At 43.5% G+C, this 19252-nt stretch overlaps 1 protein-coding gene across 3 annotated transcripts in view; it reads right to left on the bottom strand.

Annotated features, from left to right (window-relative positions):
* Positions 1-3009: 3009 nt before the first annotated feature.
* Positions 3010-19252, bottom strand: part of LOC121163726 (vacuolar protein-sorting-associated protein 36) — a 30827-nt gene continuing 14584 nt past the window's right edge. For 2 of the 3 annotated variants that reach the window (XM_040991468.1, XM_040991469.1), the window contains exons 4-14: positions 17094-17208; positions 14625-14714; positions 14003-14089; positions 11203-11235; positions 11014-11091; positions 10242-10376; positions 9258-9323; positions 8198-8262; positions 7695-7779; positions 6749-6825; positions 3010-6660 (exon numbers count right to left, since the gene is read on the bottom strand). In XM_040991468.1, the coding sequence (XP_040847402.1) occupies positions 6567-6660; positions 6749-6825; positions 7695-7779; positions 8198-8262; positions 9258-9323; positions 10242-10376; positions 11014-11091; positions 11203-11235; positions 14003-14089; positions 14625-14714; positions 17094-17208 (925 nt within the window). In that variant the 3' untranslated portion in view covers positions 3010-6566. The remainder of the gene's footprint in view (positions 6661-6748; positions 6826-7694; positions 7780-8197; positions 8263-9257; positions 9324-10241; positions 10377-11013; positions 11092-11202; positions 11236-14002; positions 14090-14624; positions 14715-17093; positions 17209-19252) is intronic. The other variant, XM_040991470.1, reaches the window with a different exon arrangement.

Genomic DNA, 19252 nt, shown 5'->3' with positions numbered 1-19252 from the left:
AATCAGGCAGGTGATTAGGGATCCTCTGCTGAACAAATGAAAAAGAAAACTCTTGTTTGGGGAGAAACAGCCCCCTGCACCTGAATGGCATAAGTCAGCCAGAGCCAACAGGTGAAGCCCTGGCATCAACCCATCCTCACAGGTAAGCATGACCACTTCCTTTAAGTCACTGATACACAGTGGCGCAAGGAGAAGCCAGCTCCCCACCTGCTTCCCCATGATAACCATGTATTTTTTTTTAAGTTGATCTACTGGCCCACACTCCAGTTGCCTAAGATGACTGGAACTGGACAGAAGCCAGGCACTCCATGCAGGTCTCCCATGATGGTGACAGACACCCAACTGAGTTATGCCAGGGCCAGGGATCGAACCCAGGCACTCGAAAGTAGGAGGCAGGCATTTCACCCACTATGCCAAGGCCCACGCCAACAAATCTGATTCCCTCAACCACAGTGGATTTTGTAACTTTAACACAGTCTTCTCATGAAAATGAGCAGTAAAATGGACTTGAACTATCATCTATATTCTAAGCTGGATAGCAACAGAATTACAGAATAAATCAGACTATAAATTATTATCCTAATTTGAATACCATAATCTTAACATTTCGCTTTAATTCGATTGTCTACCTTGCTTGTGAATTTTCTTTCAACAAGTTGTACCCAATGCCCTGCCTATCTATACACAATGCATCACAGAGTATCATTTTAAACAGTCAAGAACTTACACACACTGAAAGATACCTGTGCTTTGGCTCGGCCTTGGTTGAGGCATCCCAAGTGCTCGCAGCCCTTCTTCAACGCTTGCCAACTCCGGCCCTGGCACACAGCTCCCTTCCCCACACCGCTTGTATCCCAATGTAATACTTCGTCTTTCAAGCAACAACGCCTGGTATTCGCGGTCCCAAAACTTTGGTTCAGTGCCGCTCACGGCCCACTCAGCCTCCTGGCAACACCTGCTCCCGGACAGCCGGTGGCGCAGACGGGGAGTCCGCAGCGCGCCCTCGGGCTGCGGAGAGGTGGCAGGGACCCGCGGCGGCAGAAGGCTCTCCTTACCTCTCGAGACGCCGGGCCGGGTGACGGGACCCAACGCCCAGTGCCAGGCGCAGCGGAGGCCTCAGGGCCGGCGAGGCTGCGCGCCCAGCATCCCGCGTCCGCGGACTGCGCGCCCCGCCCGAGCCCGCCTCCGCCTCCGCTGGCTGCGCGGCGAGGGCGGGGGTCATTCCGGACCCGCCCCCGCCCCTTCGGGGCCGCGCATCCTTTCCTGCCCGCCTCCAGAGCACTGGGCCGGGAAGCCCGCAGGAAACGCGGCGGCCGGCGGTGGGGAGACCCGAGCGGGCGGTGCGGGGTGCGCTAGCGACCTCCGGCGCGCCCCAGCCCGACCTCACTTCCCCAGGGTCGCTTTCTGATCTAGACCCCGCAAAGTGGCCTAATGCGTTAGGAACTGTAAACTTGTCTTCCGCAGAGCCACGGAAATTTCAGTAGGAACAGGTAAAAATGTTTCTTCCTCTTTTTTTATTTTTTTCTTTTCTTTCCTAGGAGCCAGAAATAGGTCCATTGAGTCAATCACAAGGAAGCATGTGAAAACTGCTCCGCAAGTGTGAAAGCTGCCCTCCTCAAAGACTGCGGGAGGAGCGAGTTCCGCCGGGCTCCACAGCCTGTTCTTGCCGCAGGGAGGTGCTGTCAGGTTCGCCCCAGCCGTCGGGCGACAGACCCCACGAAGAGACAGCTCCTGTGCTGTAAGGGACACTGGAGCCGAGGGCCTCCCGCGAGGCGGCCACCGGAGCACTTTGGAGAGTCCTGTCGGCTGGCATGTGAGTTACTTCTGCGGTTTACACTTGTCAAGGCTCAGGAAGCTCACTGCCTTTCACTGTGATTTTCAACTTTTTTCACTCACTTAACAACATGCTGTTGGCAGGTGCCTTAAACCCGTCACTTTATCTTTTAAAAGATAACCCAAGTGTTCGATTCTAACTATTAAAGACACCTTATTTTCCTAAGTTCCCATTTTGTCAGATAGGAACTAAGTAAATTCATCTAATGTTCCAAAGAAGCTTTAAGGCTATTATCCAGTTTTATTGCCAGCATAATTGTCTGGCACTAACCATTCATCAACGTAAGTCGGGATTTCTTGACAAACGCCTGCCACGGGGCTACCTCCCTGACGTTTTCAGTTTTGAGTGAGCCTGGAGCTGATTCAGATCTGCACAGATGCAGGGCAGTCTGTGTTGTCTGTGGCAAAGCCCCTGTGGGACCTAGCCCTGCCCTGGGTGGCCTGCTTTCCCCCCGGTTTCCCCCAGTGTGGTAACCAAGTGCACCGACCTTTCAGACACACTTGTTCCTTCCAAAGTCTCCAGGGGTGAAAGGACTCAAGTCCATTTCCAAGTGGTTATATCCATATGCCTGGCCGTTTTCAAAATAACTTTATTGAGCTGCTTGGTCACTTTTGTCTGAATTAGAATTCTTGCCAAACTGTATCATTAATGTCTTTATTGATACAATTTAACCTTTTCTAATAAAACCAAGAAAAAATCCAAAAGAGGAGTGACATGCCTTTGTCAGTACTGAACTATCGCGAATCCGGCTTTCAGACACCTTGCATTCTTTCTGGGTCAGATCCTCTGTCTTTGCATAGATCTTTTCAAAAGATCTTTTACTATTGCCCTCACAAAGTCTCTGAGATGAGTTATAAGGGCTCAGGATAGCGTTATCAGGAAACAAGGAAAATGAGTGACCTAGTCTTCCTCTACAGAACAGAACAGACTCTTGTGTGTGTGTGTGTTTGATCTAGTTGTCCTGGAGTGATTCCCTGAGCACAGATAAGGCAGGGGGCCTGGAACTCCAGTAAGACGAGCCCATGGTTGAGGGTGTCTCTTGAGAGGGGGGGAGAGGACAGACAGGTTTGCCTATCAGTCCTGACACTATGCAGTGCTAGCATCCAAACTCTCAGTTCAATCACCTCCCACGTGGCACAAGAAACCTTCCACATGGGCAGAGCTGAGAATTCAAAAAAAGCATTACAGGACAGTCTTTGAACTTAAAAGAAATCCACTTTCTCTGTTTTCTTTGGGCTTCAAAATGATCATTAAAGCAATCAAGTATATAGGATGACAGACAGTAACTCCTACAGACTGTGGAAACAGCTGTGTACTGGACACATTCTTTTCTAGAGCAAGTGAATCTGATTTGGGTTAGTTGGGGTGAGGTGGGTAAGAATGTGAGAAGCAGTGAAAGGAAGTCTGGACAGCCAAGGGCAGATGTGTCCAGGAACAGGAAGTCTCTCTTAGACTCTTCCGTGACCCCATGCCTTCCACTGTCTCTCGGTCCTTGTGTGCCCAGTTTATAAGGCTCTTGCTGTCCACCACACCTTTCCAGAACTCTCCAGCAGAACTGAAAGCTCCTCTCTCCTTTTCACAGCATGGCACCTGGAACCCTTCTACGTGCACACTTCTTTCCATCTTCAGTACAGGTTGCTCACGTGGCTGTTTCCCCGACCACGTCAACCCTGCAAAGTCTACATTATGCAAAAAAGTGTGTTTTCCCTTCGTAAACGGAATTGAATGTGAGCTAAGGTGGGATCAAGTGGAGCCAGGTTGTAAATAGGCATATATACTGGAATTTGCTAATTCAGTACACACTGATTGAACGCCGACTGTGTGCCAGGCCCTGTTCCATGCTCCAAGAATGCATCCAACACACCCAACAAAAATCTCTGCCCTTGTGGAGGCTTACTTCACATTGATCATAAGGGATGAAGTCAGGAACAGATTCACAAAAATTCAACCCTCACTCCAACATACACTTACATATGTAATTATGAATACTGGATTTATTGTATGTACAATGTATTCATGCCTATGTTTCATCCCATGAAGATACAAACAGTAAGACTATGAAAAGAACTTCACTGGCAACTTTGTAAGAGATTGTCAAAGATCATTTTTGCATGTGCTCGAGTTTGTCCCTGGACAGTCTTTAAGCTGTGAGTCCACTATTCCAAAATGAAGCTCTGAGACGCTGGGCAGGAGGAGCCACTGTGGTTATCCAAGCATGAGGGTGAGGTGAGTCCACAGTCTGTCAGGCTGGTGACAGGGAACAAGACACAGCACATTCACACGAGCACATGAAGTCACAGCAAGAATTAACACAGAAAGCAGGGCATGACTCATTTCACATCCTTTAAAGATAATGAAAATAGAACCTGACACCATAAATATTTATAAGCAACTCTTAGTATAAAATCTAAAAGTTCTTAATGTATATGCCGAGTGTGGCTATCACTTTCATAGGTGTTTCAGAGTGTTTAAAAAGAACACTAAGTCAAGAAAAACCACTTTAAAACTTTGTAATTATTTTATTCTATAGACATTAACCAATCATTTAACCCTGAAAACAATCTTCACTTTACACAATGTAAAAAATTTTCTCTTATCAGCAAATGAATAGAAATATTCCATACCATAAAGCTACCAAGAGATTCATATTTCTAAGAATAAAGTTAGGGAAACAAAAATAATAATTATAGCAGTGATAAGCACCAAGACAGAACTTTTTTGCATTTAGGGCCTGATTGGTTGCATCTGAACATAACTCTACTAATAGAGGACCAAAATAACACCTTTAGTTAGCAAAGAAAAAGAAGGACAAAAATTCATTAAGACACCTGGAAATAGTGAGGAATGTTTACTTTAAGCATAAAATTTTTTAAAAAGAATAAAATAATAAAGTGAATCGTACTTGTTTTTAAATCAATGTGACATTTGCAAAATAAATTCATGTGCCACATTTCTGTATGTTTAATTTATTTTACACAGTTCTGACTGCTGTTTCTATGTTACATAAACAAGTACAAGAACACGTTATGTATGCCTGCTGCAGTGAATCCACGCCATCAGAGCCAGATCGGCAGCTCCAACAGTCCTACTCACCATATTCCCAATTGGTGAAATGTTTATTTTTCTAGTGTTTAAAGCCTTAACCAGATGAGATAGGACATACGAGGGCAGTGTGCACGTGTGTGCAGGTTTTCCAGGGCAGGGAGAGTAAGGAACCTGGACAAAGACAAGACAGACAGGTTTGTGCAACTCTCACCCCTCAAAAACTTGAGCAGCCAGATGCTGGTTACCCACAAAATAAACCAGAGGCTAAACTGAATAGTCAGAGATGGGTGTGGGAAATGAGGACTAAAGCAGGATGCCTGGGAACACCAGAGGGCATGGTGCAGCAACAGACGCTTTCCCGGCCAGGATCAGGGACTGGCATGCCCTGGGTGGGTGGCTGAGGGCCCTGGTGCTTCTGCAGTGGCCATCTGTGGGAGTGAGACCATCTGGGGAACCGGGAATGCAAGCCTGGGCTGTCTGTGCCAGGTCCTGGTGGCTCTCCTAGCATGGATACTGCCCGTTCCACAGGCTCGGCTAAAACCACCACTTCCCTTCCGCTTCCAAAGGGGTGTCCTCTTCCATTCCACAGGTCCCCGCTTTGTTCCCTGAGTTTGAGTTGACGCCGACCTGGAACACGCCACACAGCAAGTCACACATGAAGTCGGATGGGCCACCCAAACAGTACACAGGCAACATGAGTTGTGTGCTGTCATCTCAAGAACACTTCACTGAGGTGTTTTATCCACACAATCTCTAATGTGGAGGGCAAAGAAGAAAAAATACTACTGGAATATGACAGAAAGATTTTTTTTAAAAAATTTAAGTGCTGAAACTCCTTAAGGGAGGAGGAAAGGAGTCATATTATTTTTCATATTCTATTTCTCATCCTTGGCTTTGAGGTAAAAGAACGCTGTGGTTGCCTGGGACCCAGTACATGTAGAACAGTCCTAGGGCATTCCTGAGCTGCCCACCTCCCAAATTTGTAATCCTAACTTTGGGCATGTTGATGCAGCTCTTTAACTCAGTTTCAAAATCCACAGCATTTTTTAAAAACATGACAACAGTTGCATTCTTCAAATGCCAACCGTGAAATCAGCATTTTTCTTAAAAAATGAAAAACTAGTTGGAATAAAAATATGAAATTCAAATAAAATTCTCTTTTTAAAAGGCGTTTTAGTTGGTCTGGTGAAGACATGCTATGACTGCCTCTGAAATACAGCCCTAGGAGGAACCCCTGTGGCAATCGGCAGGTGGGCATTCTGGTCAGGTTTTTAACCTGTAGTAGATATGACTTGTTTCATAAAAATCCCCCCAATTGGGCACAACAGACACAGAGAAAAACTTCATTTACATTTCAGTGAATTTTAGTCACACTGGAATAATAACCTGTCTAAGCATGCAGCTTCTCTTTTTCTTTACCCAAGGTCAAGATAAAATCCATCATCTTTCAAGTCTGAGGATTCTGCACAACTACAGTATAATTTTAAGTCCATGTTGGCATTCCTACTCTGTATTTTATTATGTGCATCTTCCTGGGCCATACGAGTCAAGGAGAAATTTAAAAAGTTATAGATTAGATTATGAAACTCTAAGAAATCCTCAGCCCATGGGTGCCTATCTTAGCTAACTTCATACAACCTCTACATGATGCAAGTACATGAAGAAAGGTGTTTCAGACACACAGCCCTTAGCTCTGAGTCATGAACAAATTTGGGTAAAATCGCAAGCCTTCCACTGAGTCATCTCGGCAAAGATGGCCCATTTTTTCTGCAAGCAGCAACCTGGGAACAAGAAGAAACAAAGGCAGTTACCTCATTGTCCAGGGACACGGACCCCAATGTAATGATGCAGGGCGAGCAGCTAACCCACCTTTCCTTGGCCAGGAGCACAGACATCCCCACGAGCTTAGCAAACTCTTCTGAGGTGAGGGATCCCTTTTCTGAGACCTGACGGGAACACAGGTGAAGTGTGAGTGAGGAGACCTAACCGGCTTCTGGCCTTAGGCCGCATGTCTTTCAGCAGATGCCAGAAATGATGTATTGCATTTTCCACTAAAATTCCACAGTCACTGTACAACTTAAGTCTTAATCAATGTTTAAATCTACAAATCTGAAGGACCTAGAACCAAGGTAGTGAGGTCTAAAATATCAAAATACAACTCCTGTGTGAAGCCTACAAAGTATCATTCAATACCCTGAAAAGAACATGTAATCAACTCTGACTGCATCTCACACGCCCCAGGGAAGGGAGCAAACGCAGGGCTAGCATAAGATACATCATAGAAGCTATAACATAGTCTTGAGGCTTGCATCCAACTTCAAATGAGTTATTCAAATTACATACTTTCATCATGGGACTATTTCAAGTATCCCAACGATTAATATTGGCTGTTTGGGCAATATTCTGTTGGGCAGAAAACTGATGCTTTTCATATTTTCTGAGCAATTATTTCACAGAACAACTTGTGCTGTTTAAAAATGCTACTTATGTAGGTGTTACTAAAATTGAAAGTTCAATTGTGTATCATTTCTAATTAATAAAGTTATAAATCTGTTCTCAACACTGAGCTTCAACAGAAAAGAAAACACCTCACCAATTTAGCTGTCCTGACTTAGGTTAATTAAAACTACCAATAAGTTTCACAAAACTTTGAATGTACAATTTTGCTGAATACACCTTCATCGCTAGTGCCAGCCCATATTTAATTGGGCCTCTGAATGTTAACTTTTTAGTGACGGGGAAGGCAAAAGGAAATCCTGTTTCTCAAGTTGCTAAGCTCTGATGACTTCACGGCAAGGAAGCGGGGCTCACATACCGTCTCCAGGGCTGAGGCCAGCATTTCCTCCTCCTTGTGGGACTGGAGCTCGATGACCATGACGCCACTGTCAAAAACTCGGAGCCTGAAAACCGCAGATACCAAAGCCGGTCAGCTGGGATGTCTGCTGCCGAAGAGAGGCACTTAGTTCTTACTTTCTTCTATGCTCACGTTTGGGAGCAACAGGGACACAAGACATAGCAACCACAAGCAACTACACAAAACCAAAAAGCTCGAGAGTAAATGAGAAACTAGAATCTGCACAATGAAAAGAGTACAGCTTGCTACTCTCTTGTCAGTAAAAGGAAGATAGAAGTCACAGCCGAACCCCATGCTTCCAAGTCCTCCGAGACCAACACGGAAGGCCGTAGGGAGCCCGATCACTCTGGCCTCCAGAGAGGAGTCCCCTGCTGTCCTCTCCAAAGGGTGAATCTGGCTGTGCTCCCCTGCCTGTCCAATGTGGGAGTGTAGCTAAGAGGGCTAACCTCGGGCGCTTCCTTTACCTGAGAGGTAATTTCAGCGATTCCAGCATCTTGCAGGCATTCACTAAATCTTCTGGTGACAGCAACTAATGGGGGAAAAAAAGTTCCACTGCAAATCAATAAAGCAATTCTACAAAGCTGTCAAAACCACTAAAACAAAAAGAGGAAATCAAAACACCATCCATGAAGGAAGCGTTATACAGAAATGACCCAATTACTACAGGATCCTAAGATTTGTATTCATGAAAGCAGTGCCATCCAAAGGAATATAATAAAGTCACATTTTTTTAACAAGTGAAATTAATTTGAACATTTTTCAATTAATTCAATAAAATCAGTGTAAGAATCATATAATTAGTATAAAATGAGCCATGAGATATGAAGCATTGCTTTGGACAACGTCTTCTAAGGCAGTGTGCATTCTACACTTCCAGCACATCTCAGTCTGGATTCACCACATTAAATCTGGCTGGCGGGTACCTTTTGGCAGCACAGCTCAAGGAATCAGATCAGGGCAGTGGTGGGGAACACGGCATGGAATCACAGAGGACGGTCCCAAGCCCTGTCTTTTGCCTGGCCTTGGTCAAGTTGCTGAATCTAAGCATCTACTGCCTCACCCCCCAATTATTCTCCAGAAGAGAATAGGCAAAGCAGCCATCTCGCCCAGTTACTGGCAGGATAAATGAAGTATCACATGAGGGGTGTGAAGGGGGCCAGAGCACTCCGTTCACTCTGCAGGATCTACAGGGTCACGTGCATACAGGGCTTTGTGTCTGAGCTCATGCATCACAGTGCATACACACAGCAGAAAAGCCTGGGGTCTCGATCTGAGCGCTTCTTTCCAGATAAGGGAGGGTAAGTGAGCCACTCAGGGTCACTCTGCGAGGCACCGACAGAAGGAGGACACCACCCATCTCCCAGATCCCAGGGCCCTGTTCTTTTCCCCTGCACCACACGGTGTCTCAAAGTAGCATCACATTCATAACCCCTTCTCAGACTGCAACTAGCCACTACAGGAGAATTTCCATGACACTGCAAGGAAGTCTAGATTTAGTTTAAAAAGCAATGATTCTAAGCTTACTTCCATTCCTCGAGCCCGGTTCACTAAGCAGTACACCTCCGTGAGTGACATTATTCCCCCTCGTTCCTAATAAAATATAAAATTTGCAAATAGTGTTAGAATTAGAAACAGCATTTTTTTTTAAAAGTTTTATATACATACACAGTGTTTCCATCCATTGGTTCACCCCTCAAATGCCGCAACAGCCAGGCACGGATCAGGCCGAAGCCAGGAACCTGGAGCTGGACTGGGGTCTCCCACGGGGGTGGCAGGGATTTAAGCTCCTGGCTCATCTGCTGCTTCCCCTCAGGGTGTGATCAGCAGCAGGCTGAGTGGGAAACACAGGCAGGACTTCATCCCAGGCACCCTTACACAGGGTGCAGGCCTCCTAAACCAGCCCTACGATACCTGCCCCTATTTTTAGTGTTTTGGGTGTGAAACGGGCTTATGGTTGTGTTTAAACCAGTCTTTATTATAGTTGCTGAAATATTTGCAGCTAAAATGATGGAATGTGTTCTAAAAATGATTTTGAGTGGAGACTGATTTATAGGTAAAACTAGATGATGGGCACATGGATTCATTATATTATTTATTTTGGTATATGTTTGAAATTTGTCTTTAATGCCAGAGCCTTAATAAAGTTTTGACTGGTGGGATGCTGAAAGGCTAGATGAATCTGTATTCTGAAATTATTAACAGTATGCTATATTAAAGACTAGCTGCAGCATGAAAATACAGCTACAGAAAGAACATACATACACAACTTTTTGAAGACAAGAAAAAGTTCACATTAAATAGAGTTAGAAAGCTATAAATATCAGAAATGGAAACTAGAATTCACTTAGAAGATTACAAAGATTCACTGATATGACTATACTGAACTAATTTATTATTCTTAAAACATGTTGTTTGATAATAACCACATCAGGCAGAGTTCCGCTGCTGAGATTTCTGAGGACTCAGCCATGACTGCAGTTTCCAAGTGCACTGAAGTTTGGTTCTCACCTCCAAAGGTGCCTGCAGTATCCCGGCCAGCTGTTTAGCCAGCTGCATGTGGTACTGTGTGCCGGAGCCGTAAGTTTCCCTGGTCACTGGGTTAGCTATTCCCATGCTCAGTAAATAGGATTTAAACCTGATGGTCTAAAAGAAGAAAGAAGAAAATTCACCAAAAAATTGTCACAATTTATCTCTCCACCTACACATATGAAATCCTTCCATCATGAATTCAAATCTGCTCATTCATTTTTACATACACTCATTTCTTCTATTGTATTTCTGTACCGTGAGCTATAAGGGACCCAATTTCCAGAAGTTCCTTGCAAAAATAGTTCTTGCTTCTTCTGTCTTGGTCTCTTATTTTGTAAGTTGGATGGGAAAAGAGATTAGATACTACCTAAGCTAAAATTACTGCCAGTCATATGACAAAATCAAAAACTTAGAAAGCAAAAGGGCTCTGACCACAGTATAAACAAATTTAATGAGACACAGTCATACAGATATATGAAACATCCAGTCTTTTTACATTCGATCTCTCTCTTTTTACACTCCAAGGAAAGCCAATGAAATAACCTTTAACCCTACTACAAATAAATGGATTTTTATGGCTCATAATTTTTTCTTTAACTTCTTGTAAATATATCCTCAAACTCTTAAAAAGGAAAAATAAAACTACAACATCACAGTAAGAAAGCAAACTGGCAAACCCCAGGACACTACACTACTCTGCACTACTTCTGTGTGTAGTTTCTAATGCTTTTAGAAAAAGGAACCAACTTACTTCATCTTCTGTGATGTCACCTTGTTTGTCTTTAATTTTATTAGCAATTGATTTTGATAACTCCACCATTTCCTTAGCCTGTCCAAAGAAAAGCACAGAAAAAAGAAATGTCCCCAAAGAATCAGTTAACGTATATTTTCCAAGATGGATCATGAACGGTATACACTTAAAGAGGCAGAAATGATATACCTTGATCATTAGCTTGCTGAGGTCTTCAAAAGCCTGAAACGAGAAATAAGTTTCTGTTGGAAGACTTTAAAGCTATAAAGTACCATTTGTGTTTTTCTGTGTGGGAAAAATACATGAAATTTTTCTTATAAATACCAATGTAGTAATATATTTATTCCAGTAGTGAATCTCTTATTGTAAAAATTCAGTTTAGTAAACCATAAATATTCTAAAACAATGGCAAAAATCCCTTCAAGTTTTCAAAGAGAAAAATGGCTATTATTGATTAATCATTCAGAAAATGAATAGTATTTGAGATGATAAAAAAAAAAATCTTTGGCCAGTACTGTGGTTAAGCCTCCCCTTCAACACTGGCATTTCAGATGTGCGCCACTGTGAGTCTCAGCTGCTCCACTTCTGATCCAGCTCCCCGCCAATGCTCCTGAGCACCTGTTCTCGACCTGCAAGACCCAGATGGAGCTCCAGACTCCTGGCTTTGGCTGGCCCTGGCCGTTATGGACATGTGTGGCAAGCACCAGCACATGAAAGATATCTTTTTCCATAATGCTGTTTTACAAGTAAACAAATCTTAAAAAAACAAAACAAAACAAAAAACAATTTCTTTTACTGGTTTTTACTAAAATCATTTGCTCATGGGAGGTCAAGAATCCAAAGTGCTAGAAAGCTTTCCTGGTCTCCCATCTGAGCTCAGGGACTTCCGAGCTGGTATGTCCAGAGATTGCTTTCCTGGTGGAGAACAGAGTAGGTGGCTGCAGGAGGACTTCCTAGGCACAATGCGGGCTTTAATAGCAGGTATGATTTAACTGAAAATAGCAGGCTCTACCTTGGAATTGAAACACTTTCTACTTAGAGCTTTGACTATAACTCCAGAAAAGCTCTCCTAGGACCAACAAGTGATTCTAAAGAATAGCCATCAATTGTTCGGTTTTCTACAATAAATATCCAATTCAAAGGCATCTTCAAACTGAATCAGTCTGTCCACACAGACCATCTGCAACAGGCTCTGTTAGAACAGTGCCCTGCAAGAGTCCAAGCACAGCTCACCAAGGCTAACGCTGAACAAAGGGGAGCGAGCACACACCTAACAGGAATTTCCTCAGATAAACAAAAGGCCTAACCCTGGGTTCTTATCAGCAACAGCCAGCAGATGCAGGAAGCCCTTTGTGGGAAACTGTGGGCACCAGCTCTAAAACGAAGCCTGTTACAGCGCTGAAGGAGAGGGCAAATCACACAGCAACCTAGCTTTCCCAAAGAGAGCGAGCGTTTACACGCTTAGATTTATTTTTACTCTGAACATGTAACAAGCACCTCAACCGATAAGCAGTTTCATGTTTTACATGGAAAATTGCTTCAATTTTTTACATTTTCATTGAAAATGCATGCTATAATAGTGAGCCCATACATAACACATAAGTTAGTCCTATATAGACATAAAAAAAGAAATCTTCTGGTGCCTTGGGGTTATTTATAAAATATCAAATAATAACAAAATGCAATTTTCCACACATCAGTAATTACCCTAAAATTTGGAATTAGCCAACCATCAGGAAAAAAATGGGCAGAGAAGCTGGCAGCGGAGTCCAGTGGCACTGCCTGCGATGCTGGCATCCCATAGAGCACTGGTTTGAGCCGCAGCTGTTCTGCCTCTGGTCCAGCTCCCTGCTCCTGCACCTGACAGAGCTGCACCAGATGGCCCCGTGCAACGGCCCCCACCCAGGCGAGGCGTTCAAATGGAGTCCTAGGCTCCTGGCTTACCTCTCCTAAAAACAATCAAAACTTACCTACAATAAAAATTACAGCAAAATAAATTCCCGTGTTCCTTATATAATTCTATCTACAGAATCTTCGGTCCCTCTAACCACAGCCAAAGTAAAATCTCACTCCAATTTAGAGAAAAATGCCATTTGTTGAAAAACTGAAGACGACTGATGACAACATTTCTTTTCAGTCCTTCGGTTATTCGTTTCAGTAACTATTACTACATTCTTGAATTTCTGGTTTCAGTACTCTTAGTTCTGTGCCTTTGTATGTCCCAGTCTCTCCCCAGCTGCTGGCCGCTTTGAATTCCCGGCTCCTGCTGTACTCAAGCCTTCCCTGTAATGTGCTCTCACTGCAGCACACCAAGTACAGACCCTGGCTGCTTGCCTGCCTCTAGCTGGGGGCATCACTGCCGTTCCAGCAGCATCCTGGGCTGGGCCCAGCACACAGCAGAAAGCAAATCAGTCATCTGAATGAGACACGCAACAATGCAGAGTTCTTTCAGCCACGGCCTCAGTGAAACTTACACTGAAATAAACTAAGGAAGACATTTTGAACATATCATCAAGTTAGAATGAGTAGCATTTATGAAAGAAATAAGTGCAGACACCTCTGCCACCCCCAAAAGTCTCAACACAAAGTGAGGTGACAAGGTGGCTGTTGTAAGTGCTCAGAAACAGCACCTCTTGTGACTGTAGGATGCAGTGTACTGTGAAGCTGCCCCTGGTTCCAATCCAGCCAGTCGCTCTAGGTCAGTTTCTTCTCTTCTAGTACCAAAGTACTGGAATTTTAGGGGAACAGAAGATTCTTAGAAGACGGTGGCTACGGTGACATAGCTTCCGCATCTCTCTGTAGCACAGCATGAAAACCAACAGGGCAAGCGGTGACTATCGGTACCTGCACCATCCCATCTCAGTGCTTGGGTCGACATCAACAAAGTATTTTACAAATTATAGAACAGAATTGGTCACAGCTATATCTAAAAGAACAAATACGAGGGTTTAAAAAAAATGGCTGAGCAGTTCGCATGTCTAAGGGATACCTCAGAAATGTTTTTGTCAGTCTCTTTTCTTTTTTCTTCCAGTTTCCTTTCAATGCCCACAATTCCTACTGCCCTTATTCTTCCTGGCTGGAAAACAAAAAGTAGAAAATAAAACATACAAAACAGAAAGGAAATAGTGTCTCGTCACCCGCCGCATTGTATTTTCAATGGTGGGAAAGGACCCACAGTGAACCGAGGGGAAGCAGCACACAATGACACCGACACTTCCTTCCAGAACACGGCTCTGCTGCCGGCTGTGCACCGTGACCTCCACATCATGAAAGAGAAACGCAATCTATACTAAACGGCATATAGGCTGGTTTTTTTTCTTTTTTAAGTGTTAGATATAAATTAAATTTCCTGTTGACTTCTGTTCTTTGGTAGGTTATCATGTACCAGGTAAGTACAGTCTTAAAGTATAAATGTACTTAAAATGTTGGTACTTGCCAACTTTTAGCCATGTGAGAGCCTGTCTGCAGTGGAAAACTGAATCAGACGAGGTGCTACGACTCAAAGTACCATTGGTCTGTTTGGGAGATAGTTCTATAGTTAGAGTCTTATTTCTGCTGATGTCAGTGCAAAGTCGAAAAATACTAGATTAGCAAACAGTCTTTAAACCTACCTGGGGGCCTCGTCCTGTCTGTAACGACTGGGAAACCGGCATAGTCTCCCATCTTCTCTGTATCATTTCTTCTGATAAACGCCTGTGAAACTTATACAAATACAGAAAATTTAAGTGAGACCACTTGGTGGTGGCATGTTTGTATGAATCACTGTTTACATTTCTTCAGCATAAAGATCTGTTCAGTCATTTGCAAAAAGCCTAAGATTCCCACAGACATCAAAGGAAATCAAAGGAAGTTCTTTTCTTGGAACAACCTCACAAATCAAAAGAAAGGGAAAAAAAGGAACAGATCTTCTGTATAAAGAGAGTTATTCTCAACAAAGGGATGAATGACAATGGAATAAATACTTATTTTAAATAATCTCGCATATGTGGGTTATTTTCAATCTGTAGTAAAACATACACAATGCCAGGAAAAATACACGCCCATTTTCCATGAAGGCAATACAGAATAATTTGTCCGGTTAAAATCTGAAGTCAAAATCTAGAGCCAAAACATGCCTATTTGCAAAAGGTAACCAAACATATTTTTAATTTGCCATAAGAATGATCTAGTCAGGGGCCCAGTGCAGTAGCCTAGTGGCTAAAGTCCTCGCCTTGCATGCAACAGGATCTCATATGGGTGCCAGTCCTAATCCCAGCAGAGCTACTTCCCTTTCAGCTCCCTGCTTGTGGCGTGGGAAGGCAGTGGAGGACGGCCCAAAGCTTTGGGACCCTGCACCTGTGAAGGGTCAGATGAAGACCTAGAAGAAGCTCCTCGCTCCTGGCTTCAAATTGGTTTAGCACCGACCGCTGTGGCTACTTGGAGAGTGAACCAGCAGATGGAAGATCTTTCTGTCTCTCCTGCTCTCTGGACATCTGACTTTCCAATAAAAATAAATAAATCTTTAAAACAAATGATGTAGAGCCCGGCACTATAGTGTAATGATTAAGGTCCTCACCTTGAGCATGCCGGGATCCCATATGGGCGCCAGTTCTAATCCCGGCAGCCCCACTTCCCATCCAGCTCCCTGCTTGTGACCCGGGAAAGCAGTCGAAGACGGCCCAAAGCCTTTGGGACCCTGCACCCGCGTGGGAGACCTGGAAAGAAGTTCCTGGCTTCTGGCTTCGGATCGGCGCAGCACCAGCCGTTGCGCTCACTTGGGGAGTGAATCAGTGGACAGAAGATCTTCCTCTCTGTCTCTCCTCCTCTCTGTACATCTGCCTTTCCAATAAAAATAAATAAATCTTAAAAAAAAAAGGTCAGGAGGTACTAATGAGTCATTGAGTTCCTGCTATCCACATAGAAAAAAAAAAAAGATTTAGTCAGGCCTGGCTTGATGGCTTAGTGGCTAAATCCTCACCTTGCATGCTCCAGGATCCCATATGAGCGCCGGTTCTAATCCCAGCAGCCCTGCTTGCCATCAAGCTCCCTGCTTGTGGCCTGGGAAAGTAGTTGAGGACAGCCCAAACTCTTGGGACCCTGCACCCAAGTGGGAGACCCAAAAGAAGCTCCTGGCTCCTGGCTTCAGATCAGCTTAGCTCAGGCTGTTGCGGCTACTTGGGGGTGAACCAGCGGACAGAAGCTCTTCCTCTCTGTATCTCTTCTCTACATATCTGCCTTTCCAATAAAAATACAAAATAAATCTTAAAAAAAAAAAAGAATAACTTCAGTGAGTCACTTATTTTTGCTTGGTAGCTACCATGGGAGAAGCACTGAATGAAGTGCTATAGAAAAGAATACAAAGATAATAACGACCGGATGGGGAAAGAACACACAGTTGCAAATGTCTTGAGAATGCTTACAAGGGATTTGTTAGGTAGGATATTTACATCACTGTGCTACAGAATAAGTACTTAAGGGATTAAATTTGTATGGCGTTCATAAGACAAGCTGCCAAGTTAATGCTAGTGAGCTTTCCAATGCAGCAATAAACATTTCCCTGCATTGTCCAGGCATACTTAAAAATTTGGGGAAAATGAAATTGAAAGATTGCAAAATATTTTGAAACCCATGCACACTTTGTTCATAGTACACATTTCTCAGAAGCTTTCTGTAGCACCTTTGTATGCATGGATTTCAAAGTATTTTCAACAAAATGAATTTATGTTATAATTCTGTTTTCCAGAAAATTTTCTGAGTACTGAGTTCTCTGTCCCTTTAGTTCAGCTATTCCTTTGAAAATCCTACTAGCAGCTAGGTAGCATGACTGAGCACACTCCCGGACACAGCTCCCCCTGTGACAACACCCTTCTGCTTCCCATTCCCAACCAAACCCAGAGTTCATATTCTCCACTTTCCTTCATAAGGTTTAAGATACAACATAAATCTAATTTGAAAAATATAGTAAGACTTGGTATGTTGTTTAATCCTGTTTTATCACATTAACAAATGACAACAAAAACAGGTGTGTTTGTGCTCACACATGCACACATGTGGGTGTGTCTGTACAACTGCACTCCAGTTTCCCCCATCCAGGGACTCACCTCAATCTGACCATGCTCCTTGAAGGAGAGCTTGATGTAGGAGTTCTTGCTGCTCTGGAATGGGCCCGGTTCTTTGCTGGAAGGAGCTGGGTGAAGATGAACCACTATCTTGGCACTTAAGGAAGAGCAAATATCAGAGACTTAACTGCCTGTCAGACACCACCAATTCCGTACTCATTAAGTTAATATGTTTTCATATTCATGCAGAAACAAGGAGCATCCTGAAAAGCATAGTTTTAACTTTGCATCAACTGTAATGAAGCTTTCAGAAGCTTCTCTTTCCAACTTCTCAGTTATTAACCCCCAAAGTTTAAGTTACTTTATCAATTCAGTTCAAAATATGGTTTTAGAAAATAAGTTCAAAATAAAATGCAAAATTTTTAAAGGCTTAGGATTATGATTTTCCACATACACGTCATCCCAAGGTTAGGAGGGGCCTAAAATTTCTGCCAAAGTTAACTTACCTTAGTCATTTGAAAAGTAAGATGTGAAAACTTATCTAGACACCTGGCCAGCTGATGTTTTGTTAAAACTCCATCCAAAACCAACATTCTACAGAGTCATCTGTTTGAAAACACCCCTCAGTCAACACCATGATCCAGAAAGATAACCAATCACAAAAACACGTCTCAGAACCTGCTGCTTGAGGAACACTAAGCTACCGTTATCTTTAGGACTGCTATTATCTTTCACATTATTAAAAATACCATTGTGTTTGTTCAGCATTACAAGTCTGCTTTCCTCTCTTTTTTCCAATCTCTTCAATAAACAGTCCTCCATAAAGATGAGCAAAATGAAATGGTCACAATATCCCCGTTCCGTAGTTTAGGATGTATTCTTTGTGGTCATTTTATAACTGCACACATGATTTAATTTTGCTTTGCCTTGTCTGGGCCCCTCGGGCTGTCTGAGTATCACTGAAAAACTGAAACACCAGAGGTTGAGCTTAGTCAGATGGGCCAAGGCTTTGGTTGTGAACTGAGGCCAACCGTGCGAAGGCTTCTTCGATTCTTTATGGTGAGCATTTTCAAGTCAGGTATGCAAATGCAAGGGCACTTCAAAACAGATTGCAGAAATGAATTAGAAGATGGCGCAGGAGTGAAGCCACCGCTTGGGGTACCCACGTCTAACACGTAGTGCCTGGATCAAGTTACGGTCAGTATGTGTCCCAACAGCTTCCAGCTACCGTGCACCGTGGGGGGCAGCAAGTGATGGCTCAGGTACCTGGATTCCTAGCACCTACAAGGGAGAGTGGGATGGCCTTCTAAGCTCTCGGCTTTGGCCTGGTCCAGCCCTGGCTCTGTGGGAATTTAGAGAATATACCAACAGATATGAGACTCATGTCTGACTCCATCTTTCAAACAAAATGAAAATAAGTAAGTTAAAAAATTTTTTTTTAAATAACTTTACTTTGGTGCAAAATATTTTTTAAATTCATGCTTAATTTTTTGTTTTGCTTTGTTCTGTTTTATCGTTTAAAAAAAAAAAAGACTCCAGGGCCCGGTGCAGTAGCCTAGCAGCTAAAGTCCTTACCTCGTACGTGCCAGGATCCCTTATGGGCACCAGTTCTAACCCTGGCAGCCTCGCTTCCCATCCAGCTCCCTGCTTGTGGCCTGGGACAGCAGTTGAGGATGGCCCAAAGCCTTGGAACCCTGCACCTGCGTGGGGGACCCGGGGGAGGCTCCTGGCTCTTGGCTTCAGATCAGCTCCAGCTGTTGCAGTCACTTGGTGCGTGAATCAGTAGACATATGATCTTCCTCTCTGTCTCTCTTCCTCTCTGTATATCTGACTTTCCAATTAAAAAAAAAAAAAAAAAAAAGCCTTCTCCCTGAATTGAAATACCTTCATAAATGGCACAAGCAGATGCACAGGACTGAAACAGATCTTCAACAGTGCAAGAAGTTATGACAATTATGGAAAACTGACAGCAAAAGTATTTTTGCAGTCTGTGAAGTCAGAAACCTAGCCCTACTCTGATATTCTCTCAAAAGAAACCCAACGAAAAGCTGACTGCCTACAAAACAAAGTAACTTCCAAAGCAGGTGCTCAAAAGCCAGGCCAATTTTGCATATTTTTATTAAATCATTCAGTTACCATATTTCATTGGCTTAAAATAATGAATTCAGAGAATATTAACAGATAAAACCAAATTCATATTC

The sequence above is a fragment of the Ochotona curzoniae genome, unplaced genomic scaffold (genome assembly GCF_017591425.1).
Source record: "Ochotona curzoniae isolate NIBS_2020 unplaced genomic scaffold, NIBS_Ocur_1.0 contig_64, whole genome shotgun sequence".
In the NCBI taxonomy this organism is placed as follows: Eukaryota; Metazoa; Chordata; class Mammalia; order Lagomorpha; family Ochotonidae; genus Ochotona; species Ochotona curzoniae.
The sequence above is the reverse complement of the archived record's forward strand: the minus strand, read 5'-3'. Positions and strand labels throughout refer to the sequence as shown.